Source organism: Trachemys scripta, chromosome 3 (assembly GCF_013100865.1).
Source record: "Trachemys scripta elegans isolate TJP31775 chromosome 3, CAS_Tse_1.0, whole genome shotgun sequence".
NCBI lineage: Eukaryota > Metazoa > Chordata > Testudines > Emydidae > Trachemys > Trachemys scripta.
Window position 1 is genome coordinate 75,741,708 of NC_048300.1, and position 26,959 is coordinate 75,768,666.

The window sequence follows — 26,959 nt, forward strand, 5'->3', positions numbered from 1 at the left end:
CCCCCCGGCGGCCCCGCGGCCCAGCGCACCCCCCGGCGGCCTGGCTCCCAGCCCCGCGGGCCCGGCACCGCGCCCGGCCCGGCACCGCGCACCCGGCCCCACGACCCCGGCCCGGCCCCGCACCGGCCCCGGCCAAAGAGGCCCCGCCGAGCCCTCCCTCCCTCCCGATTTTCCCGGACATGCCCGGCTTTTGGGGATTTCCCCCCGGACGGGGATTTGAGCCCCCAAAAGCCGGACATGTCCGGGAAAATCCGGACGTATGGTAACCCTACCCATGTCTATCTGCAGGAAGTGGACTTACCCTCCCTTCTCCCCTCATGTAAGCCAGATTTTGGGAGGATCTGAGGCCCCCTATCTGCCACCCATGGGAAATCGCTGTCCTCTGCTTGGGGAGCTTACAACAGCCATGATCCGAGCATGCACCAAGAAGAACATTCTGCTGAGACTGGGGTGAGGAGCTGAAAATGGGTATGTTTGACACACATCAGAAACTCTCCAGCACTAGGGAGTAGGGAAGGGAACATCCACTGACATGAATGGGGCAGTTCACGCATCTCAGAGCTATTGTTTCCAGCTGTATTCACTTCCATGGGGTATTCTCTTTCCTCTGACAACATCTAATTGAGACGAATGGGCCACTTTACACCTGTCTTAGCTTGCAACTTTGAGTCTGAAACCCACTCTGAGCAGAAATCTGAGAATGAACTGTAAACATTTGGGAAAAATCTGCCTCTGTCAAGTGTTTTTTTATGTAGCTGCTTTTTTATTTTGAAGAAATCTAATATAAGTACAGCAGAATATTCAAAAGGTGCACCCATGCCTTGAATACTGAATCCAGGTCTGGTTGCCCCCATCTCAAGAAGGAAATAGGGGAACTGGAAAGGGTTCAGAGAAGGGCAACAAAAATGATCAAGGGTAAAGAACAGCTTCCATACAAGGAAAGCCTAAAAAGATTAGGGTTGTTCACCTGAGAAAAGAGACAACTAAGGGGAATATGATAGAGATCTATAAAAATCGCTACAGTAGCATATCAACTGCAAACCTAGGTGAGAACTACAACTGCCTAAATGACCACTAACACCTTCCAACAAACATTTCTCTTTCTGTTTAAAAAAAACTAGGAAATTTAAATGGCAAAAATCTCCCGCAGAGTTAAGGTTGCCCGATAATAGCTAATGCCCTTTGAAAACCAGGAAATAGAGTTAAGGTTAACGTCCCTGCAATCTTAAATCTGCCCTCTTAGAGGAATGCTCCACAGGCCCATAACATGGATTCTCCCACTCTGCCTTTTTGCTGTAATGGACAGGTGCTACCTGCACTTACCCTGTACTCAAACACTGAGCCTACTACTCCAACAGAATACCCCATTTGTAAAATTTAACCACCAGTTCATACCCTTTTACAACCCCTTCACACTTGCATACAGAACATAGCACCTTAACCTATACTTTTTGCTGCCCATCATTAAATCCACAGTTTGCTCTCATACCCCACCTCACTACTGATAATAGCCATGGCAAGAAGACTCCAGTGCCCTGCTGAGGACTCAACCTACATGTTCCTGCAGCCCACGCCGCTTCCCGCAGCTCCCGTTGGGCAGGAACGGTGAACCCGGCCACTGGGAGCTGCGGGCAGCCGTGCAAATGTAAACAAACTGTCTTGCGTCCCGCCAGCGGATTACCCTGATGGGCCGCAGGTTGCCCACCACTGACCTACACAGTTCTGTACTGAAATGATGCAGACTGGTAATAGGGTTGATGTAATATACTTAGGTTTCTATAAGGCCTTTGGCTTAGTACTGCATGACATTTTGATTAAAAAACAAAAATGATGTAAAATTAACCTGGCACACATTAAATGGATCAAAAGCTGACTGACTGATAGCTCTCAAAATGTAAATGTAAACAGGGACTCATCAACAAGCAGGTCTGTTTCTAATAGGACCCTGCAGGCTTCAGTTCTTGGCCTTACACTATTTAACTTTTATTAATGAGCTGGAAGAAATCATAAAATCATCACTAATAAAGTTTGCAGATGACAAAAATATCGGGGGAGTGATAAATAATGAAGAAGACGGGTCACTGATTCAGAGCAATCTGGATCGCTTGGTAAACAGGGCGCAAGCAAACAATGTGGTTTTAATATGGCTAAATGTAAACATATATGTCTAAGAACAAAGAATGTAGGCCATATGTACACAATGGGAAGGGGGATTCTATCCTGGGAAGCAGTGACTGAAAATGACTTGAGTGTGGATAATCAACTGAACATGTGCTCTCCGTGTGATGAAGTAGCCAAAAGGATTGGGGACATCTTTGGATGCATACACAGGGGAAGCTTGAGAAGGAGTAGAGAGGTTATTTTACTCTGTATTTGGTACTGGTGCGACCGCTGCTGGAATATTGTGTCCGTTCTGGTGTCCACAATTTAGGAAAGATGTTGATAAATTAGAGAGGGTTCAGAGAAGAGCCCCAAAAATGATTAAAGGATTAGAAAACATGGCTTATAATGATATAGTCAATGAGCTCAATCTGTTTAGCTTAATAAAGAGAAGGTTAAGGGGTGACTTGATTACAGTCTATAAGTATCTACATCCAAATATTTAATAATGAGCTCTTCAGACTAGCAGAGAAAGCTGTAACACAATCCAATGGCTGGAAGTTGAAGCTAGACAATTCAGATGACAAATAAAGCATACATTTTAAACAGTGAGAGTAATTAATCAATGAAACAATATACTAAGGATCATGGTGGATTCTCCATCACTGACCATATTTAAATCAATATTGGATGTTTTTCTAAAAGATATTTTTGGGGAAGTTCTCTGGCCTGTGCTATACATAAGGTCAGACTAGATGATCATGGTTCCCGTCTGGTTTTGGAATCTATGAATCTGTAAACCTCCAGGTATGTACATACTGCTTTCCTTTGATACCACACATAGTGGGACTCAGACACAGATCTGTTCATAACACAAGCACAGCTCTAGCATGCCCATCAAACTAATCCACATATCTCATAAGCACAGCTCTTCCAAGCTGCTCCAATTTATTCCTCCAACTTTCAGTACAGCTGCATCTAACACAGTGAAAGCCTCTGGAGAGAATGCAAATAATTGCCAGCTTCAGGGGGGCAGAGTTAAGGTTATGTGGGCATTTACCTTAACTCTGTATTTCCTGGTTTTCATATGTTTGAATTTTGCTGAACTCAACATTCTGAAAAGGCATGCGCTATCACTGGGCAACCTGAACTTTGCATTAATGAAGTTTTTTGCCATTTAATTTCCCATGCAGTCAGAGACTACTTACGAACTTTACCAACTGCTAGTGCTGTTGGGGACTGTGCACATTAATCAAGCCCAAAAAGGGAATAGCTGCAAAGTACCAGGGTTCCCCCTCTGCCTAATGTTTTCCCCCTTAATTCAAGCACTGGGCAGGATGGAGCACTGTGATCATAATTTGGTAGTGACTCCTTGACTGACAGTGACGCAAAGGCAGGAACATTAGTGTATTTTTTTTTTTAAGACAGAAAATGGTTTTCCTCTTTGATTACTTTTATTCCTTTAACTGGAAAACATTTATGGTCCCATCAGTTATGATCTTTGGTAAAAATCTGGAACAGTGGGTCTGTAAAAATATTTGGTAAGAAACACCCCGTCCTTAAGATGCACATGTACCAGTATGAAAGTATCAGTGCAGATATGGCAAAAAAAGTTAACAAAGAATAAGAAATATATTAGTTTGTGCTTCATAAGGTATGGAAAGGTCTGGTTGGGGGAGAATAGGAATATTTGCCAAGTGGATAAAACTGGTATAAAAATAAGTGGCTTTGAAGCTTCTAAGAGAGTTTTTACAACCAATGGAGAGTACCAAAAAAAAAAATCAATTATATTTTAAATATTTGACAGTATCCCTTTAACTGGTAACATATTTTTTCTCAAATTTTGCCTGTGGCAGCCAATAAAATAAATTAAGGCTAATTGAATAGGTGCCATATGCGTGGAAATGAATTGGGAATGCATCCAAGATTTGGTGCTCAATACTTCCATGACGAGTTAGATGCATTCACAGCTCCAGTTCATTGAATCATTCTAAGAAGATAGAGTAGGGTAAAGACAGAAGGGAGGCATCAGAGAAAGAACACACAAGAACACATACGGGGGCCAGGCAAGAACACAAACATAAAGGCCAAAAATTCAAACAAGAAAAACAAATAAGAAAAGAAGGCAAACAAAAAGGAAAAGCCTTGCCATGAAAAGTCATTTGAGTGGGGAAAGAAGACCTGAAGAAGAGTCTCTGTAAGCTCAAAAACCTGTCTCTCTCACCAACAGAAATTGGTCCAATAAAATATATTAATTCACCCATTTTGTCTCTCTGGAGAAAGAAGACATAGGTTCATAATCAAGAACACAACACCAAATATGTGAAGAATAGAAAAGTCTCACTTCTCTTCTTTTTTGTGACTATAAGAATTTAACAATTATATAGATACAGTTTTGCAGACAATTTTCCCAATGATCCTCTTAGCACTCATCCTTAAGAGGCAGCCAATAGCAGCTCTAATGGACAACCAAGATTTAACCTCAATGGTAACAGTTTGTGAAGCTTGTCTTGGAATGAGACAGGGATTTTGCTGTGTATAGAAGTCTCTCGTTTAAAAATATTCTCCGGTCACCCAGCTAATGGGGTCAGAAGAGCGCCTTTTGAGCTGGAAAGGCTATCTTTTGATTACTTTTTTTTCCTTTACTTGTAACTAGAAAATACTTAAGATCCCATCAGTATGATCATCGGTGGAAATTTGCTACTATCTGTTGAAACAGTGGGTATGTACAAATGTTTGGAGAGAAACATTCTTGTGCTAGTGAGAGATGTTTTTGAGAGATGTTCTGAGAAGATACCACCTTAAATATGATGCAATTGGGATTATAACCATAGTATTTGACACGAGTTCAGAATTATACATCATATAATAATAATGGAATATACAGAACTGGAGGACTAAAACCTATCTAGTATTTTTCTTCACCCTTTTGGAAAGCATATTCACGGAGAATAAATATAAGATTAATAAATTTACAAACATCACTTTTTACTTAAGATAATAGTGATTGTAGAAAGTGCAAGAGGAACAAAGAAGGGAAAATTGGAGGCTACATGGCTATAAGGACAAAGTTACAGTTATCTGGGTGCCTTGACTGTGTATTTTCTTATGTGGCAGCTGCAAGTGCTTAGCACCTTTGAAAATCAGGTCCCTTGTATTTAGGCTCTTGAATCCAGACTTAGGCACTTGGGCACCCAGGTGTGAAACGCATGGTTTCTGTTATTGATACCCCCAAAATACCTCAAATTTACAAACTTTTGCATGTAGGTTATTGTTTGTACTGGGGCTCACTAATAGCTCATCTACAGGAGCATGAGGCTTGAGAAGTGGTGAAGGTTTATATAGTTCAAATTAAACAATATTTCACACGGCTTAAAAAAACAGCCATGATTCTTATAACTGAAAAAAATGATCCATAATGAATGATTAACCGTGTAAATAAGAAGCAGGAGTTCTCATTTTCCTCCCCATCCCTCCAGCCTGGTTTACTGTAGTCAAATCTTCTTACAGTTCAAATTTTATTTTAGTAGAAATCTTCAGCAGTGTTGCCTTTTTCTATAATTTTAGAAAGCCTCCCGGCGTAGCTCTCCTCCAATTCTCTACTGTACAGATGGTGCTACTACTACTGATGTGATAGCTTGAGAAGCAGTGTGTTTGTGTACACATTATTATATGGAGCACTGAGGCAGTGTGGGTGTAATGGTAGGGAAAATAATACTCAAATCGAGTAAAGAGGAGGGAGAATATATCTTTCTTTGTTATAGTGAGTGTTTCAGTCTAGAGCATTGTATGCATACAGATGGTCAGAAAACCTGGGCATGCTTATACATAAAGGGGCTTTCAGAATTCATTGCTGTAATTGCTATGTAATCATTCTGCATCTTACATTAAATTGCTTTAAAACAACAAGGGCATACTCTCACTTCCAATGAATCCCATCACCTATGCTTCCTGGCATCTTTTACATCTTCACAGGTGCCTGCTTATTCTGCCATTGGAGAACTCTCATTTTCCTCCCCATCTTTCCAGCCTGATCTACATTTTTTTTTTTTACTGTAAACTTCCCCAGCATAATGCTTCCATGTGGGAAATGTAGGGTTTCAGACACCCAATGCAGCTGCATTATAGTGCTATTTCTCTCATGGCTGCTTATTAGGCTTCTTAGAAGTGCGTATTAAAGCAAAATGGGGCCCAGAGCCACCAAAAATTTGGGCTTCCCTGAGAAAGACTTTCCCACTCACATACCCAATGGGCTCTTGTCTTTGTACCTCTTCTTCCAAAGTGAAGGGCCCCTTTTACTTTGAGCATCAGATCCTAAGGATCCAAATGTTCTTCCTTAATCTGCTTCTTGGGGTGAAATCCAGCAGCACTAAGGCTGAAAGAGCAGGTACGGCTTCACTTTCTCCAACTTCTGGAAAGGAGCACAGGAAGCAGCTTTCCATAAAGCTGACTGATTCCTCACTATGAAGCATATCTCACACCGTCTATCTGTGACCTTCCGCTGGTGTTATCTGGACCAGTGATTTGCTGCAGAGTCACTCCAATCCTTGACTCTGGGAGCCAGCCTTACCATGCTCTGCTGTGAGAACCTCCACTTCTGGGTTGTTCACGCACAGCCTCTGGTATCTAAACTGCTCCCGGCTATGTGAGTGAGCACTTTTGGCCAGCCGCTGCTTGGATTGTGCAACCGAATGACAGTAGCCAATATCTCCGGTCCCAGGCACAACCCTAGGAACCTCCATCTTGCAGTGTCCAGTTATGCCCGCTGGACGCTGTAAGCTTATATGACTTTGTCAATTTAACAAAGAAATTGATATGTTCCAGGCTTGTTATCCCAAGGCGAGTCTCTGGCACGCATCAAACCAAACACACTGCTTCAGATAGAATAAAAAAAAAAATTTATTAACTACAAAAGATAGATTTTAAGTGATTATAAGTCAAAGCACAAATCAGATTTGGTCAAATGAAAGAAAAGCAAAATGTATTCTAAGCTGATTTTAACACTTTCAGTGCCCTTACAAACTTAAACGACAAGGAGTCCTTGTGGCACCTTAGAGACTAACAAATTTATTTGGGCATAAGCTTTGTGGGCTAGAACCCACTTCATCAGATGCATAGAGTGGAAAATACAGGAGCAGATATAAATACATGAAAAGATGGGAGTTGCCTTACTAAGTGTGAGGTCAGTCTAACAAGACAATTCAATTAACAGTAGGATATCAAGGGAGGAAAAATAACTTTTGTAGTCGTAATGAGTGGCCCATTTCAAACAGTTGACCAGAAGATGTGAGTAACAGTAGGGGGAAATTAGTATTGGGGAAATTAGGTTTAGGTTTTGTAATGACCCAATCACTCCCAGTCTTTATTCAGGCCTAATTTGATGGTGTCCAGTTTACAAATTAATTCCAGTTCTGCAGTTTCACGTTGGAGTCTGTTTTTGAAGTTTTTGTTGTTGAAGAATTGCCACTTTTAGGTCTGTTATTGAATGACTAGGGAGATTGAAGTGTTCTCCAGTTGGTTTTTGAATATTCTAATTCCTGATATCAGATTTGTGTCCATTTATTCTTTTGCATAGAGACTGTCCGGTTTGGCCAATGTACATGGCAGAGGGGCATTGCTGGCACATGATGGCATATATCACATTGGTAGATGTGCAGGTGAACGAGCCCCTGATGCTGTGGCTGATGTGGTTAGGTCCTATGATGGTGTCCCTTGAATAGATATGTGGACAGAGTTGGCACCAGAGTTTGTTGCGGGGTTTGGTTCCTGGGTTGGTGTTTTTGTTGTGTGGTGTGTAGTTACTGGTGAGTATTTGCTTCAGGTTGGGGGGCTGTCTGTAAGCGAGGACTGGCCTGTCTCCCAAGGTCTGTGAGAGTGAGGGATCGTCCTTCAGGATAGGTTGTAGATCCTTGATGATGCGCTGGAGAGGTTTTAGTTGGGGGCTGTAGGTGATGGCTAGTGGCGTTCTGTTACTTTCTTTGTTGGGCTTGTCTTGTAGTAGGTGACTTCTGGGTACCCTTCTGGCTCTGTCAATCTGTTTCTTCACTTCACCAGGTGGGTATTGTAGTTTTAAGAATGCTTGATAGAGATCCTGTAGGTGTTTGTCTCCGTCTGAGGGATCGGAGCAAATGTGGTTGTATCTTAGAGCTTGGCTGTAGACAATGGATCGTGTGATGTGGTCTGGATGAAAGCTGGAGGCATGTAGGCAAGTATAGTGGTCAGTAGGATTCCAGTATAAGGTGGTGGTTATGTGACCATCGCTTATTAGCACTGTAGTGCCTAGGAAGTGGACCTCTTGTCACCACAGGCTGGCAGGTTGCCCTTCAGCCAGGTTCTCCCCTTTGATCAGTGCTTCGGTCATTTGGTGGTGGTGGTGGTGTCTGTACATGGAGGTGGAAGAGAGATAGCATGGCAAATGCTTTATCATATTCTTTCTTTCCTCTTGGCTTTGTCCCCCCCGCCTTCAGAGTCAGGTGAGCATTACCTCATCGCAGTCCCAAACTGACCAAAGGAAGGGGGGTGACTCACTCAAAAGTCCAACAGATCCTTTGTTGTTGCCTAGGCCAGTGTCCTCTGTTCCTGTGAGGCTGGGCTGGGTTTGTCCCATACATGCCCTGATGAGGTGTGAACTTCCCCTCTGCTTCTGGAAAGTTTTGCCTGGGTTTGTTTTAAGCCATGAGGAAACATTTTCAGCCTCATAACTATATACATGAAGTTACAACCTGTAACATGATTATAACAACAATGCTCAGTGCATCATGAGCCTTCCGAAGATACCCGACATGACAAACTTTGCATTGGATAACACACAATCATATTATAAGGATGAACATGGGGGTGCAGGGTGTTCCCTAATGTACAGAGCATCACACTATCCAAATCTCTCTCTCTCAATCCTTCCTTTATTTTACCTTCATGATTGTTATTTTTAGAGGCAGGGGAAGAGAGAGTGGCTGTGGAGAGAAACTATTTCTAGGTTGGAAGGCAAGGCAGTATTTTTGTGGGAGGAAAATATTGGCGGTAACACCATTATAATAAGAAAAGAAAGAGTATGTATAATGGTCTTAAGTCGTACCAAAATACTAGGCTCCTTGGCTCAGCTCAGGCACTGGATAAAACAGGAGGTAGTGAGATATTTTAGGAACGAAGTGGGGTGTTGGCTTTAAAATTAGTTAGATCACTGCTGAAGAGATTCAGACATATTTCAGGGGAAGTGCCCAAGGACCTTTACTCAGTTTGTGTCGATTAATACAGTTCAGGAAGAAATCCAATTACTGAGCTAATTATCACCTTAGCAGAGTGGTAGGAACTAACTTGAAAGTAAGAAACCACTGAAGGGAAGCCCAAATTGCCCAGTAGTCCCAGAAGTTCATTCTTAAGAGATCCTAGCTGACAGCAGAAAGCCCAGGGGAAATGTGCCGCTGAGTTTGGTTATTAGATGCAGTATATTATAATTCAATACTATGAAGATTCCTTTTAAGAAGCTACAAACAGAACTTCAGTTACCATAATTGTGGAATATTTTAAGATCCAAAGTGGACTTTGTGGATGAGCTACTTCAGCTCCCCTGAATTTCAGTATCGAAGTCATTTATACATATTGTGTTTTTCAACCACTATCTACTATATTTTCCGCTGGATTTTTACAAGATATTAAAATTATGTCTTGAAAGTATCTGGATGAAGACCTGGGTTTTTCCTGTGTTGTTAGGGAAACTAATACTCCTTATCCTCTTTCATGTTGAGCCTCCCTATTTTCATAGCTTAAGTGATCTAGAGTACACTTAGACTGCAAGTTTCAAGCTACAACACAGAGCTTTTTGTTGTGAAAACTGCTTCATTTGGGTATAGCAGTTCATTTCCTTCTCACCTTCCAATCTTCTTCCCATTTCTGAATATCCCAAAGCACTTCTATTTTCTATAATTGTTTCATGCATCTCAGTGACCCAGGGACATTTTGATGCCAACTGGCAAAGGCCACAGGGGATGTATAGAGTTTTACAGGAACCCACCCCACCCCAGAGCCCGCAACCCAGCTGGAGCCCTCACCCCGTCCTACACACCGTCCCCCTGGGCCAGCTCGGTGAAAGTGAGCGAGTGAGGGTGAGGAAAGGGCATGACAGAGGGAGGGGGGATGGAGTGAGTGGGGGCGGGACCTCATAGAAGGGGTGGGACATGGGTGGAGCCTTCGGGGAGGGGCAGGGGGCGGGGCAAGGGTGTTTGGTTTTGTGCAAATAGAAAGTTGGCAACCCTATAAAGATATCTATAAACATATCTAAGTGCTATGTGTTAAATGGAGCAGTGATCTGAGGTATAACTGGTATACTGAGGTCTACTGCTCCTGTAGAAGCAGTGAATCTGTGAATGCTGGCGTGTGTCTAGAGCTGATGACTCCAGGCTTGGGGACCTGGAGGGCTTGGGGACTGGAGTGTGCCAATCACTAACCGGTAGAGAGGCAGTCAGGCCTGTATAGGCCTAGAGGGGAGAGTGCATGTTACCCATGACTGGTGAAGTTGGGGACCTGACCTCTGGCAGGTACAGACAAGGCTTCCTCATGCTAAGGGCAGTCTGGGGTAATCCTGAGAAGCGTCATAATCTCTCACTCCTCAGAAATGAAAACTACTGGCTGGATAGAGCAGCATCCTGAGCCGAGTGATTCTGTAGAACTGATGAATGAAATTGTTTAATTGTTCACTTTATTAATGTAACTTCATAAGTAAAGTTTTATGAATGAAACAATATTATTATCCCAATAACTGGCTAATTAACAGTTAAGATGCTTGTTAAGAGCCATAGTTGTTCAGTCAGCTGCCTTTGTAAATTTCACTATCAATCCAATTCCTGCTTAAGTCACTGAGACTTGCACTGTTTCAGTATTGTAACTTCTGTTCACCATTTCTTACACTTGCCTACACTGTTTGCTATCCATTATACTTGTCTATATTGTAACTTCTGTTCACTGTTTGCCATATTGTAATTCATTGTAATGCTTACTCCATTTTGTAAGGGCTTGCTGCAAACTTCATTTTTGCAAACCCTGCTGTAATCTTATTAGTTTAGTTTAGATGTGTGAATGAGGTATGTATGGATGATGGAATCAGCCTCCAGCCCCAGCCTGTCCTGATGAAACAGAGTTCAAACACCAACGGCTGAAGATGCAGACAAGAGCCCTAACAAAGTAAGAAGAATCCACCCTAAAAAGAAAAGGTACAATAGAAGGAAGATCAAAGCCCGGTCCCAAGCTGAAAGTCATGTTTGCAATTGACAGGTGATCAATCACCAAACCTGGAGGCAGCGTGACACAGCAAGACCTATAGACTCTGGATTCAAACTAAAGCCTACAAAAAGGATGGGTGAGATGGAAAACTTTGGAGGAGGGTAACATTCTGCTGCCAACATGGAAGGGTATCGGTTCATGCCCAACAGAGACCCAGCTCGTCCTTGTGCCCGGCTTTCCTGGCCAGTTAGCCGCCACAAGCTACGAACCCAAGCTGCAAACTCAAGCCACAGACTCAAGCAGGACTGGTAACTATGCAGCAGCTGCAGAACATCTGATGGATGTGTGTGTGTGTGAATGTGTGTGTGTGTGTGTATAGGTATTAGGTATAATGTGTGTGTATAAGGATTAAGATATTAGTTATTGGTCATAAATCAAATTGTTATCATAATAAATGTGGCATCTTTATCTTGTCCCCTTTAATAAGATCCTGCTAGTTTTTATTGGTATAACAATTCCCACTCATATAAATTATAATTTTCTGAGTAATGTTGGATTTTTATGGCTAGTTCTTATCAGATAAGTGTCTCATTGTAGCAGACGTTCTGCTTTGCTTTGTGGATCAGATGCCTCAAAATCCAACCGTATTGCATTTAAAATAACTCTTCATATTTGGCATTACCTTAGAAAGCCACCTCTGCTTGTAACTGTTTTCTGTTGCATTAGGGTTGAAGACTAGTTACAATGCAACAAGCCAACTGGAAATAGAAGGCACAGAGATAAATAATACATCAGATGAATTGTTAATGTATGCAGATGATATTCTAATACTAATTAAGGCCCATATTTTATCCTACAATATTTCCTGTAGAGCAGATTAGAAAACCTACTTCTTTGGAGCAAAAGTCAGTAACAGGTGGGGAGCTAAGGCAGAGCAATACCAACCCTCTTGCACTCCTGGTCCAATTTCTGATGGCTGATTTTCTGTTGAGTTTTGTGGTGGAGGTAGGGCTGGAGGAAATGGCCAGCAATTTTCTTATTGACATTAGGAAAGTTATTGGGATTTTATGCAGCAAGTTGATATGGAAAATGTCAGCACTGACTTATGCCAACTTCGGTTCTGAAACTTCAGATCTCCTGACTGGGATGTGTGTGGTGTAAGCAGAGAGAAGAGACATACTGCCAAGGGGATAGGGACAAAGGAAGGACTTAAGGAGCAAACAGGAGGGCATGGGCTCTGAGACTGACAGCAATTCCTCATGGACCTTGGGACATCTGCGGGTTACCAGGAACATATCCCCTGCTTGCTCTGCCAGTTAACAAACCCCACATCATGAGCACATGATGAAGCAGGCATTAGCCCCCTCCCCTCCGCTACAGAAGAACATGAGCTGGGATCCAAAATCCAAGCCAATGTCTGACACATTAATGAATTAAGCCATATCTCTGGATAAATAATAATCCCAGAAAACCTAAAGTTTTACCCCTTTCAGAAATGTTGCCTTCTGCCCATTGTTGTTTTGGAAATGAAATTCACAGTAGTCCCATGAACATGTAAGATGTGTTGGCGTTAGGTTAAATCAAGGCTTTTAAACCAAGTTTGAGATAATTGGAGTGTGCTGATTTAAAAAAAAATCATGAGCACCAAAAAAAAAAAGAAGGGGGTGGGGGGAAGAAATAGATTTTATATCTGAGTCAGAATACTCTTTAAATGGTTTCAGTCACCAAATTAAGTTATATTTCATATGTGCTGCCATTATAAATCTAAAAACTGTACTTTGAAAAGTTTAAGAAGATATTTTCTATTTATATAGGTGGGAAGAGATCCCAACTGGAAATACAGTGAAACCCCGCTATACCGCGATGTTTGGGGTCCAAAATATTACATCGTGCTAAATGCGGGGTTGCGGTATAGCAGGGTTTCAAGCCCATCAGTGGTCCCCAAGGCGGTGCACTGATGTGGTGCCTGCCGGGGACAGTGAGCTCCGGCGCCGGCAACCCTGTTGTTCTCTGTCCCGGGCAGGTGCGGGGCCACTACTTCTCTCCGGCTTCAAGAGGCGCCGCGGCCCCGCACCTGCCGGGGACAGTGAGCACCGGCGCCCGCAGCCCTGGAGCTCTCTGTCCCCGGCAGGCGTGGGGCCGCGGCTCCTCTTGAAGCCAGAGAGGAGCCACGGCCCCGCGCCTGCCAGGGACAGAGAACAACAGGGCTGCGGGGCCGCAGCTTCTCTCCCCTGCCTGGCACTAGGCGGGGGCACATCAATGTCCCGGCAGCCATCCTGGCATTGGGGACCACTGGTACAGTACATACAGTACTGTATTACTGTGTGTCTTAAAGGGGGGCCAAATTGTGATCGCGTTATATGTGATTTCATGTTATGGCGGGGCGCCTTATTGCGAGGTTTGACTGTATAACTTTCAGGCTGATTCTGCTACCCTTACTAGTACCTTACCACACAAATGCTCCCATTGGAGCTAGGCGACGAAGGATGGCAGAAACATACCTTTTGATTGTAGATGCTCATAAATTTCTTGCATGATTTATGTTAGAAAAAGAAATACTTCATAGTGATAACCTGTTAATATTGAGAGTAAACCAATTAACAGCTTAGGAATATGAACTATGTGATTGTACAAATAGGAAGTGTGGGAAGAAATGTTCAAGAGGGAGCGGGGGGGAAAGGAAGTCCTGTTTCAAAAGAGAATTAGCTATGGAACGTGTCTCTCTATTTTCAGCACAAAAAGAGTGGACCATTCCAATACAAGACTGGCAATTCAGATTGAAAAGGACCCAGGTATGGCATGGGATTTCTTCTTACATAATTTAGAAAATGTGATTGATTTATTGTATTGTAGCTTGCCTGTAAATGTAAAATAGATGCAAAGTGTTAAAGCATTGGGTGAATGAAGCAGATAATTTAAAATATAATAGCAATTAAAAACTATGCAAAGATCCTGATTAAGTCATGTGATTTGGTATGTTATTTAGAGTTGATTAGGTAGCTGCTGAGTTGTAAATTAGTTTCAGTTTGTGTATAATAAATAGCAGACATAGTAAATCAAATCCAAGGTCAGTCTTTGTTCAAACAGGCTTCTGGGAGAGACAGTGTAAGATGGTCCCCTACAAGTAAGAAATGTAGACATATGATCTTCTCTAATTCTATTTGAGAACTAATTTATTAGAGCAAGTAGAAATTTTGCAGGAGGAGAGGGGAAGATACAAGTGACAAAGTGACATGAGCTGCTACCTTGCTTAGCAGCCTGTAAGGCCAGTCCTGATAAATGTTAATATAGATAGGCTTGTCAGAATTCAAATTTTATTTATAGTATCCATGAAAATTATAAAAAATGAATAGATATTTATTTTAATCATTTTTTCTATTTGTATCCATTTAAATGTTCATAGTTGTATGAAATTAATTGGAGGGGAGTCAGACAATAACCATTTAATGACAGTAGATGTTGAGATTCAAAAAGTTAAAGCTTTATAACCATTAAAATACAAATTGCCCACAACATATGTCAAAATATACACAGTAAATATCCTTTAATCAAACACCAATAAATTTTCAAGCAGCATTTTTCTTACTTTGCCTATCTGTAATTTTGATGATCATTGATGGAAATATTTTTGTATTGGCTTGTGTGTATTGTGAAATCGATGTTTACTGATGAAAATCTAATCCTTCCAAGCCCAAATTCCTGGAAGGTAGGAAGAACCTTCATCTCTCATTGAAGTTAATGGCAATGGAGATCATGCAGCGACTCAGAGACCTTGCTCAGTGTCCTGCAGGATCAAGACCTTAGAAAAGAATCTGATGAAAACCTGGTCCCTTTGACATCAGTGGCAAAATTTCCACTCAGTGGGACCAGGATTTCACCTGTGGACTTCCCCTTGTAATATACTGTAAATATGTTTTTGTCCTGTCATCAAAAAAGCAGTTTTACCCATGTGTCAAATATTAGTCAGTTTAGTAACTTCCAAAGGATTTTAAGAATAGCTATGAAGATACATTTTAATTTTTCCTCTCATACAGTCAACTCTATTACCACAGCATTTTCAATATTTTTTGAAGTAGAAATTAGAGTGAACAAATGTGTCTTTAGATAGTGGGGGAGACGTTAGTGCTTTGAAACTGTGAGATATCTTAATGATCCACATTCACTATTTATCATGACAAGGTATGGAATAAAGATATTTCCCAAGTCATTTGAGAGCAAGCCTTCAGCATTATGATATACAATAACACATGCTTTAATTGTGGTTTTAAACGCATAGCTCAGGCAAAACATGCATTTGCTCTACTATGGCTTAAAGCTCCATTTTCTGACTTGTACCACTGATGTAAAGTAGAAAATGAATGCACTGGCCAAACCAAGCATACTTATTATGTAAGAGAATTCAAGCACACTGACACTTTATTAGACTCTGTGACACTGTCTTGGCATGTGTGAAGATTTTATTTCATTTCACTAAGCATAATTAAGTGCTGATTATAATCACATTTTAAATACCCCTAGCATGCATTCCCCATGAGTTTTTTAGACTGATTTGGTGCTACTTCACCCAACCTTATGAAGACTAGTTGATCTGAGAACTACACATCAGGACAGCTGATTTGGTTCCACCTGGATCTTTTTTTTTCTATGTATTAAATTTGTTATATAAAAGTGGTTTTCACATAAGTTTAATAATAGCAACACATTCTTAATTAGCATCATACATTGTGGTGATGGAGACTTTCAAAACTAATTAGGGCCGTTAGCCACACAACTCCGATTGAAATTAATTGAAGTTGGGTGACTAAATCTCCTAGATGGCCGTGATAAACTCAACAAGTATTTCCCTACAGTAAATGACAACACAGAGAAGAGAACCTATCTTAATATAGCAGAGGGCATTCAGCCCAGCTGGTCAGGAGCTTCCAGAAAATGGCTGCTATCATAAAGCATGAAATATATGAAGTGGTTCAGAGATTAACTGCTTGCTTCTTGTCACTGGTATATTGTTCTGTTTTACAGTATTCTTATCAGCTAAAGACTAGGGGTCTGATTCTGTGAGGTGATGAGAACCAAATAGGAGTAGTATGTCTCCAAGGAGACACTGTCATCAACTCACAGGAACAGGTTCTAGTACAGGAAGCAATAAGAGCATAAGTCTCCTCTCACAAAGACATGGTTTCTAATACATTTTACCTTTTTAAAATCTTTGTTGCTCTGATTTTAGGAAATGACGACAATAATCTCAACTCCATTTTTTATGAGCATCTGACAAGATCTTTGCAGGAGTCTCTTTGTGGAGATTTGATTCTTGGCCGCTGGGGAAACTACAGCTCAGGAGACTGTTTTATTCTGGCATCGGATTATTTAAATGCCTTTGTTCACTTGATCGAAATTGGAAATGGCCTCGTCACTTTCCAGCTCAGAGGGCTAGAATTTCGAGGTAAGGATCTGCATACCTGAAGGAGGAAAAGACAAATACAAACAAATTAATTGTCAGGCTTCCTTCACATACTGAAACTCCCCAGCTTGTTTGCAGCGTAGCATACTGTTGAAAGGACTTATTTCTCTAGGTATTTATAGGGAGTACTGCCAACCCCAAGCATTCAAAAATCAGGAGTCAGGCCCCTGAAAATCTTGAGATTTTAAAAACGCAATAAGCACTGAGGATTTTTTAATTGCCTTCTAGTTTCTGAGCCTGTCGGGTGCACTTGGATCATGTTTTCAGGATTTTTTCATACAATCAGAAAGACTAGAAAGTTTATTTAAAATGAAAGCTGAGATTCTCATGACATCACCTCACTCTATGTGCTGAGGCTTGAAGAAAAACACCAGATATCGCAAGACTTGCAATCAAATTGTGATAGTTGGCAACACAGATGTCATCTCCATCACCATAGAACATAAGCACCTCCCAAGTATTTATAGTTTTTAAGTGTCGCTGTTAAGCTATTTATGGTTAGCATGAAGAAGGGCTAGCTCATGTCTTGAAGAGGCGCTGAAGCCTGTCAGAGGTGGAGATGGCCTTTCCTTCCTTCCTGCTGGGAGGGAGGAGAGGGGGAGAGTAGGAACTGATCCCTGGATCAGGGCTTCATAGCTCCCAGGTTTAGAAAGTGCAGCTGCTGATCGAAGTCCTGGAAGCAGAGGAGGGAGGGCTCCACTTTGCCTCTTGCTAGGAGAAAGGAGGAGAATGTTCCTCTCTGGGTGCTTTTCATTGTGGAGTCACTCCTGTCCTGGGTCTGTTGCTGATAGGAGGGAAGGAAAAGAGAAGTTAAACCAGAATTTGCCTACAGCTTTTAAGTTCTCTTCATGCTGCAGATACGGGTGGGCTGTGGTTGCTTGCTGTCGGTGTGACCTTGTCAGCTGCTGCTAAGAGGAAAGGAGAGGTCTCATTATTATTTATGTAGCACCCAAAATGTGCTAAGAACTTTACAGGTGTTGAAAAAGCAGCTCCCCACCCCAAAGAGCTAATTAACTAAATGCACAACATACAAAGGAATGAGTGCAGAAGGCAGTGGAGTAGGAGGAAGAAATATGCAGAGCAGGTTATGGGGTTCTTGGGTACACATAACGTTAGGTCATTGACTTATGTTTTTTGAGAAAGGTCGTGTGTTGTACAGGGCCATTATCAGATGTCAGAAGAAAGATGACCTTATAGGTAAGGTACTAGACTGGGAAGCAAGAAATGTGGGTTCAGTTCCTGGCTCTGTCTCAGATTTCCTTTGTGACTGTGGGCAAGTCGTGTAATCTCGCTATGCTTCAGCTCCTCATCTATACAATGGGATGATGATAATACATTGTTACCTCACAGGAGTGCCATGGGGAAAAATCATTAACATTTGTGAATTCTCAGACACTATGGTTATGGGGGCCATATAGGTACCTTGGTAGATGGACAGATTGTAAGAAGAGATGACCTGAAGGAGAAGTAAAGGAGAAAAAGTGTTCACTTATCTGTCCTGTATATTCATATAATTATTAAGGATAATACGTAGCCCTGCTCCCTGGCACTCTTCATTTTCAAAGACATCTTTACCGACATTAACTTCTCCTCATGCCCAGTAGTAGTATCCTTATTTTAGAGATAGGGAAATTAAGGCAGAGAGAGTACATGCCTTATTAAAGGCCAGAGAGGAAATTAATGGCATGCTTGTGATTTGCTCAGGGTTTTCTGACTCTTACTTCCATGCCCAGACCAGCAGACCCCACCCCCTTTTCTTTTTCTTTATTCATAAAAAATAAGCCACAAGAGGAAATGCATTAACTTATTGGTGTAACAATGAAACCACTTGTATTTGTGTGCAGCCTAGCCCATGTCAGTTCTGCCTTTAGCAAGGAGTGTTACATAGCACTGATTTCCAGCACTGAAAAATCTGTATGTCAAATCATTAAGTTTGATGAAGCCAATCAGTTTTCTAGACACCCTCTCATTCAGAATGTTTGCTAGGTATAGTCTAAAATAAAATACACAATATCTTGCTCCTTTCTTTTTTTTTTTTTTTGCTAATCTGAAAATAAAAGTAACATCCAGTAACAATTATCCTATGTTAAAACAACAAATCATAAATGATCTGGAGAAAGGGGTAATCAGTGAGGTGGCAAAGTTTGCAGAAGATACTAAACTACTCAAGATAGTTAAGACCAAAGCAGACTGTGAAGAACTTCAAAAGGATCTCTCAAAACTAAGTGATTGGGCAACAAAATGGAAAATGAAATTTAATGTGGATAAATGTAAAGTAATGCACATTGGAAAAAATAACCCCAACTATACATACAATATGATGGGGGCTAATTTAGCTACAACTAATCAGGAAAGAGATCTTGGAGTCATCTTGGATAGTTCTCTGAAGATGTCCACGCAGTGTGCAGTGGCAGTCAAAAAAGCAAACAGAATGTTAGGAATCATTTTAAAAGGCATAGAGAATAAGACAGAGAATATCATATTGCCTTTATATAAATCCATAGAACACCCACATCTTGAATACTGCGTACAGATGTGGTCTCCTCATCTCAAAAAAGATATACTGGCATTAGAAAAAGTTCAGAAAAGGGCAACTAAAATGATTAGGGGTTTGGAACGGGTCCCATATGAGGAGAGATTAAAGAGGCTAGGACTTTTCAGCTTGGAAAAGAAAAGAGGAGAGTAAGGGGGGGATATGATAGAGGTATATAAAATCATGAGTGGTGTGGAAAAAGTGAATAAGGAAAAGTTATTTACTTATTCCCATAATATAAGAACTAGGGGCCACCAAATGAAATTAATGGGCAGCAGGTTTAAAACAAATAAAAGGAAGTTCTTCATACAGCGCACAGTCAACCTGTGGAACTCCTTGCCTGAGGAGGTTGTGAAGGCTAGGCCTATAACAGGGTTTAAAAGAGAACTAGATAAATTCATGGAGGTTAAGTCCATTAATGGCTATTAGCCAGGATGGGTAAGGAATGGTGTCCCTAGCCTCTGTTTGTCAGAGGGTGGAGATGGATGGCAGGAGAGAGATCACTTGATCATTACCTGTTAGGTTCACTCCCTCTGGGGAACCTGGCATTGGCCACTGTCGGTAGACATGATACTGGGCTGGATGGACCTTTGGTCTGACCCAGTGTGGCCGTTCTTATGTTCTTCTTATGTTAATTACAGTTATGAGAAAAAGCTTGGATTATTTTTCTTTCTTTTGGGGGTGGAGGCGTATTTGAACATGGACAGAAGCATCTCCATTATATTTACTTAAAAACTGTTAACTTGATCTTCCCTTTGGGTGAAAATATCTCATTGTGGAGCTTTAACTGCATAAAAAGAAAAATTCCCACTTAAAAAAAAAATTGTATACTCCTTCTGTGCAGCAGCCATCTTGCCATTAACTACCACTGGGTCTGTTTCCATCTGCTCTTTCCCCAGATAGCTTAGTAAATAACAGACAACAAATGTGACAAAGTGCCCCCAACCCTGTCTTTGGGGGAAGAAAAGATCGGGAGTATCTCGGGAGAGCATAATTAGCTGGAAGTAGAGCTGTGTGAAACTCAATGGTTTCACATCAAAGAGGTAATGAAAATGTTGTCTTAGTTTTGATCCAAGCTGGTTTATTCCCTCAAGTAGCATTTGAATTTGAATCTGGAAGAAAAGATCATTTAAACTACAGAGTTTCACCTGATAAATTTCATCTTAAAATTGTGTGTGAAATCACACATTTTACATAATTATAGGTGGAGCTGGTAGCGATCCCTACATTTAGGTTGCCTAAAACTTTCTCTTATAAAAGATTATTGTGATCTTTTCTTGAGATGCACTAACACTGCCATGGTTTACAGCAAGGCTTTGAAATTCAGTAGGGACCAAGCGCTGAGGCCTTTCACTTGTTCCATGAAATTCTGTTCATTTGTCTGAGTTGTAAACTTCTAAAAATCACAATTCCCCTTCTTTCACTTGAGTTCTACAAGAAAAATTTGGCAGCCTGCTAAAATAATAACTGAACATGAACATTGAAAAGAGTTGTTCCTATGTCACTACCAAAGCAGCAGCAGATTCTGCACTGGGAAAGCCTATCGGATGCCAAAGAAGCTGTAGCAGTAGCAGTAGCAGTGGGGGAAAGAAAGGACAGAGGTCCCTCCCATTCTGACTACACCTCCCTCCTCCTGACTGAGTACAGTGGCTAATTCCCCTACCTCTGGGGATACCATAAAGGGAAGGAGATCCCCCAAACTCCATGGGGTGGGGGGGGGAGGGAAGAAAGAGAGTGAGTCTAGACAGATTTCCTCTGACTACCTCTTGAACCCAATGAGTGACCCCAGCAGCCCATCCCTCCCTTCTGGGGGCATCATTTGGGATAAGAGCCCCACACACATACAGCTCCCAGGTCAAGGAGGCCAGGCTCCCCACAAACACAACCCCAACAGCGATCTCCTGCTGCTAGCTGATGTAGTTAGTTTTGTTCAGGGTTCCAACTCTGCTGATGACGCATGGTGGGTTGTGGTGTTAGTTGTACATAACAGATTTTTTTCACATTTTTCCTTAAACTAAATCTAAGAAGGTACAAAAAAACCATTTGAAATAACATTATTTAGTTTGCAAAGTCAAACAGTCAGAAGTTAAGAAATGCCAGATTTACGGTTGCATGTACAACCTTAATTGTGCCACTTTGAGTGCATGTATAATTATCTTTAATTGCATGATCATTCAGTGCACAAGGAAGCAAAACTAAGGTTGCATGGGCCACCGTAAATCTCACATTTCCTGACGACATCTAAAACAAGATGTGTATTGAGTGGTTCCAGATTTTGTTGTGAACATTTCTTACTGCTGTACCTGGAAAACGATGCTGATAGTATAGATGAAAAAGTGAGTGCTCCGGAGGGAAAAGTTGTAGGTTTCTGAACCACAAGAGGCTTTCTAAAAAGGTTTGCTGAAAGGATGCAGTTAAGTAGCTGGGAGGCTGTAACATGGATTGCATTCCAGCCATGGCAGGATGCTGGCATTATAAAAGCCCCTGGTTCAAACTCACTTCTAGTTTATGATAACACAAACCTATTGAAGTTAAAGAGATTGTATCATGGTATCTGGCCCAGCATTTAACTGAAAAAATCTCTCAGATCACGGTATGGATATAGGCCAAACAAATTGAAAGAAGTGGGTCAATTAGTAACTACACGTGATATCTTGGACTTCTACTTCATACTAAGAGCAATGCGCCAGAAAAAAACAAAATGCCAGTCATGGAGTGCTGTTTTTCATTTAATTTGAAGCCAAGAACAGAGAAGAAATCTGTGATAGAGGAAGGAGCAAAAGCACTGTCATTATTTCCAGCCAAAATGGATTGGGGGGATCTTTCTTTTGAGTCCGTGCATCAAGAAAATGTCTTTTGGAGAATGTCTAGTAAAGCAAAGCTTATGGGGAAATCACTTATGGATAGTGGTGCTTGTATTATTTTCTAACTGACTCCCCTTGTCTTTCAGTAATATAATTAGCTACTAAATTTCTCTTATGATTTTTGTTACTGATAATGCAAATGTAATATTCATGATTCACTTGGAACTTTGTAAGATGAATTGGAAAAGCGGGCACAGAGCAGGCACAGATATAACTGCACATCTGTGGAAGGCAGCTGTTATAGTGGCAATGGAATCACCCATGAGGTTTTCTGTGTATTTTCTTGTTTATCTCCCCACCAAAAAAGAAATGATTCATTAAAGTGGTCAGTTTAAATGATATATTCCAGGCACAGTAATGTCGTTAAAGTAATAAGGCCAGATATTTTTCTGTTCTACAGTACATTTGTACTTTATGTAGTTGTATTGCAGTAGCAAGCCCATTACCATTGTAGGGAATATTTATGTGAATTTTGTGTCTGAAGGCTCTGTACTATTAGCAAGCATCATTCTTTATTTAAAGAATGGCTGTAACTCTCTTTTCATTTTTAATAAACAATAGTTTCATGCTGTAGGGAAGCAAGAGTCCCTCTCTTTATGGATTTTGTGCAGTTGCACTTGTGATCCTATGTTTCATTCTCTGCACCAAATTGCCAGAAAAATATTGACAAACTGAAGGGAGTTCGGAGAAGAGTAAATGGATAAATAAATAAATAATACTCAGGTATCTGGAGCAATTAGGGTGACCAGATGTCCCGATTTTATAGGAACAGTCCCGATATTCGGGGCTTTGTCTTCTATAGGTGCCTATTACCCTCCCCCCCCCACACCACCACCCTCCTGTCCCAAATGTTCACGCTTGCTATCTGGTCACCTTAGGAGCAAATCATCTTTGAGGAAAGACTAAAAGACTTAGATATATATAATTTAGCTAAGAAAGAGCAAAATCTGGGAGACTTAACATTTAGGCCTTCACATACAATCCTAAATAATTCCTCTCCATCCTGGGGTTTCACACCTTTCTAATATTAATAGACCGATATTTCCTCTGCACCAAAGAGTTTCATCTTGGGCTCCATCAGCAACAGCGTTTCTGATCAAGAATTTTATGTATTCTGTTCAAAGAGATGGGGTCCCTGAGGCAGTCAGGTCTTAGTGCACAGAAGGTTTTGTAAATTAGGTCTTAGCCCTCAGAGGTACTCAGATATCATGGTAGGTAATGAATGGAATAGAACTAGAACTGTTATTGGATGGGGAGCCAGGGTGGCATATGGAACACCATTGTGATACGTGTGGGACCATCTTAAACTTGTGTGTGATGTCCACTTTCAGCCCTGAGTAGCGGGCATTTCAGTAATCTAGCTGCAGTGCAACAAAAGCATAGATCACTGGCAAGATGGGTATCAAATTGGTCTTGCATATTGTAGGTGGAAAAATATGTTTCTGCCCATTCTTGATATTTGACCCTCTTACTACACCACTTGAGACATGTAAAACTAGATTAGATAAAATATTAGAAAATGTACTATAGGGAACAATCCTGCATTGGGAGGGAGATGGGGGAGTTTGGCTGAGTAGTCTAATAATAGGTGTTTTCCACCTCTGACATTTATGATTCTGTGAAGGACCTAGCATTTTTCCTCATGGAATTGCTCTGAACATTCCCTCTTTAGAAGATTCCGTACACAGAACCATTTGAAGTAGTAAAACTATCAGGAGATCCATGTGTATTAAGTACAGATTTAAACATCCCATATCATCCCCATGTATCTTCAGGGTTTGTCTACACTGGCACTTTACAGCGCTGCAACTTTCTCGCTCAGGGGTGTGAAAAACTGTAAAGTGCCAGTGTAGACAGTGTACCAGCGCTGGGAGCTATTCCCCTCGTGGAGGTGGGCTTTTTAGAGCACGGGGAGAGCGAGGGAACCATCTCTTTTTTTTTTATTTGTCCTACTTTTTAAACTTATGTTTTTTGCTAGTTAACAAAACAAAGTTTAGTAGCTACTTGTTTCAATAGTTATAGGAATAGCATAGCTGACATTTTCCATTGGATCAACTTGAGTGTATCAAAGCCTATAATGACCAGACTGGAGTCCCAGTACTAGAAGAACTAAAAGCTTCATTCCACCAGGTGAGCAGCGGCCACAGCTGCTGGTTTTCAAGATGTGTCCATTCTTGAAACTTGTTAGGTTGCTGCTGGGGAGTTCAGTACACACTTTTACAAAGCATTATTGTTTTCCCTCAGTTCTAGAGCAAAATAAGATGCTCATTTCAGGAAGAGGTAGTCTTTCAATCACTCCCTAATTGGTGCACTTCATTCCTTCTACAGGGGATTGCTACAAGTTTGTGAAATTCCCATATTGAGGGGGAAAGGTTGATGCTTAGGTGGGTGGAACATTTTCTATCCACAGCTGGGAATGCTTACAGCTGTGTCTGCACCCCCTGATCATTTTACTGCTCTTAACAATTGTGTGGCTTCTGAGCCATGGAACATGGCTTTCAGCAGCGCAGATCTACGGAGGCAATATCTTTGGAGTACTCCATTTGTGGTTATGGTGGACGTGGAGTTACTATGTAATAATCTAAGGATACTGACCTGTAATAATTTTATAAATACTGCATGCGATCTGATGAGTGACTGTACATCTATATTGGGTTATTAGACTTTCCTGTATGACATATTGGCCTAGGTTAATGGGGGTTGTTGGAAAAACAATCAAGAAGGCGACACAATAGCTCTAGATAAGCAGCCACCCATCAAGCATTAGGTGAGGAAGGTAATTACAAGACAAGGGTTGAACTATTAGCAGGCTCCAGCCCAAGTTACTCAGCTGTTTTGCTGAGGCTGGGAACCTAGAGATCAAAGGAACACTACATGCTGGAAAGGACTCTCTGCAGCAAGAGAAGGGGGAACTGAGTCAGCTATGCCTGAGGAGAACAGACTGATATGGAAGACAGAGGCAGGTCCTCTGGGAGTGTTGGAAAGCAACTGGGCGTTCCCTGGCTCCCAGGGAAAGGCAGGGAAGTGTATGGACTTGTTTATTTGGTTAAGATCTGTTTCCTCTTAATGCTTTGGTTCTAAATGTTGTTGTTACTATTTATATCCTTGTAGCACCTAGGAACCCCAGTAAATAATTAGGGCTGTCAATTACTTACAGTTAATGCATGTGATTAAGACAAAACAAAGTAACAAGATTAAAAAAATAGTCACGATTAATCGCAGTTTTAATCTCGCTGCTAAACAATAATAGAATACCAGTTTAAATTTATTATAAATATTTTGGATGTTTTTCTACATTTTCAAATATATTGATTTCAGTTGCAACGCAGATTACAAAGTGTACAGTGCTCACTTTATATATTTTTATTACAAATATTTGCACTGTAAAAAAGATAAACAAAAGAAATAATTTTTTCAATTAACCTGATACAAGTCCTCTTAGTCCTACTCCTTTTTCAGCCAATTGCTAAGACTAACAAGTTTCTTCACATTTGCAAGAGATAATGCTGCCCACTTCTCATTCAGTGTCACTTAAAAGTAAGAACAGGCATTCGCCTGGCACTGTTGTAGCTGGCGTTGCAAGGTATTTACATGCCAGATATGCTAAACATTCGTATGCCTCCTTCACGCTTTGACTTGTAAGCTGTAAAGTTTTACATTTTTTTTTATTTTGAGTGCAGTTATGTAAAAAAAAAATTCTACGTTTGTAAGTTGCACATTCACGATAAAGAGATTGCACTACCGTACTTGTATGAGGTGATTTGAAAAAAAACCCAATATTTCTTTTGTTTATTTTTTTAACAGTGCAAATATTTGTAATAAAAATAATAATATAAACTGAGCACTGTACACTTTGTATTCTGTGTTGCAACTGAAATCAATATATTTGAAAACATATAAAAACACCCAAAAATATTTATACTATATTTAAATTGTTATTATATTATTGTTTAGCAGTATGATTAAAACTGATTAATTGCAACTATTTCTTTTAATTTTGACGGGCCTATAAATAACACTTTGCTTTAAGGAGGCTGTCTGTTCACTGGGTACCTCTGTCATTGCTCCTGGAGAGAACAGGACTGCAGGGTCTGAGCCTGTCAGACATGCTGAGGTAAGAAGGGTTTTAATACCAGGGGACTGCAGCCCAGGGCCCAGACTGAGAGTGGGAGAATCGAGTGATTCCACCCTGTGAGAGGTAATGACTTTGGGCTTGAGACCTGAGAGGGGCATGCACTTGACAAGACCAGGATGGGTCAGGGGTGCAGTTTGCTCAGTAACTCTGACAATAGTAAGCAACCTTCCTTTCTTTGGCTTCACCTTGTACCTCTGTTTCCTCATCTGTAAAGCAGTGTTGTCTGTTTGCTAAGCGGTAGCAGAGTTTTGGGGCCTTGCAGGCAAGTTTCTCATGTGGAGCCATGGAAAGCAGTGATGTGGAGTTAGGTATTTTCTTAGCATAATTTCTTTATTTACACAATACACACTGTTCTGGGGTGGTATCAAATGGCACATGGGCAACTCCCTTCCCACAGAAACCTCATATAAGGCACCTCTGCCCTGTCTCTATAAGCAGACGTTAGGCCTCCCTTTCTCACCAGGACCTCACTCCAGTCCCACTGCTTCATAAACCATAAACCAAAAACCAAAACTGCTCACCGAGACCACGTGGCCTAAGCCTGGATGTGTTGCATGCAGCTGCACCAGAGCTTCATTTGCCACGCACCCGGGAGTGCTCCAGTCCATACAATATCCTTAATGGCTATCTGAGTCTGGTTACTGAAGGGCATA

The 26,959-nt window shown here is 41.2% G+C and overlaps 1 protein-coding gene across 1 annotated transcript in view; it reads left to right on the top strand.

Moving 5' to 3' along the window:
* PCNX2 (pecanex 2) overlaps positions 1–26,959 on the top strand; it is a 232,827-nt gene that overhangs the window by 168,341 nt on the left and 37,527 nt on the right. The window contains exons 24-25 of the mRNA XM_034765099.1: positions 14,050–14,108; positions 16,541–16,756. Of these exons, the coding sequence (XP_034620990.1) occupies positions 14,050–14,108; positions 16,541–16,756 (275 nt within the window). The remainder of the gene's footprint in view (positions 1–14,049; positions 14,109–16,540; positions 16,757–26,959) is intronic.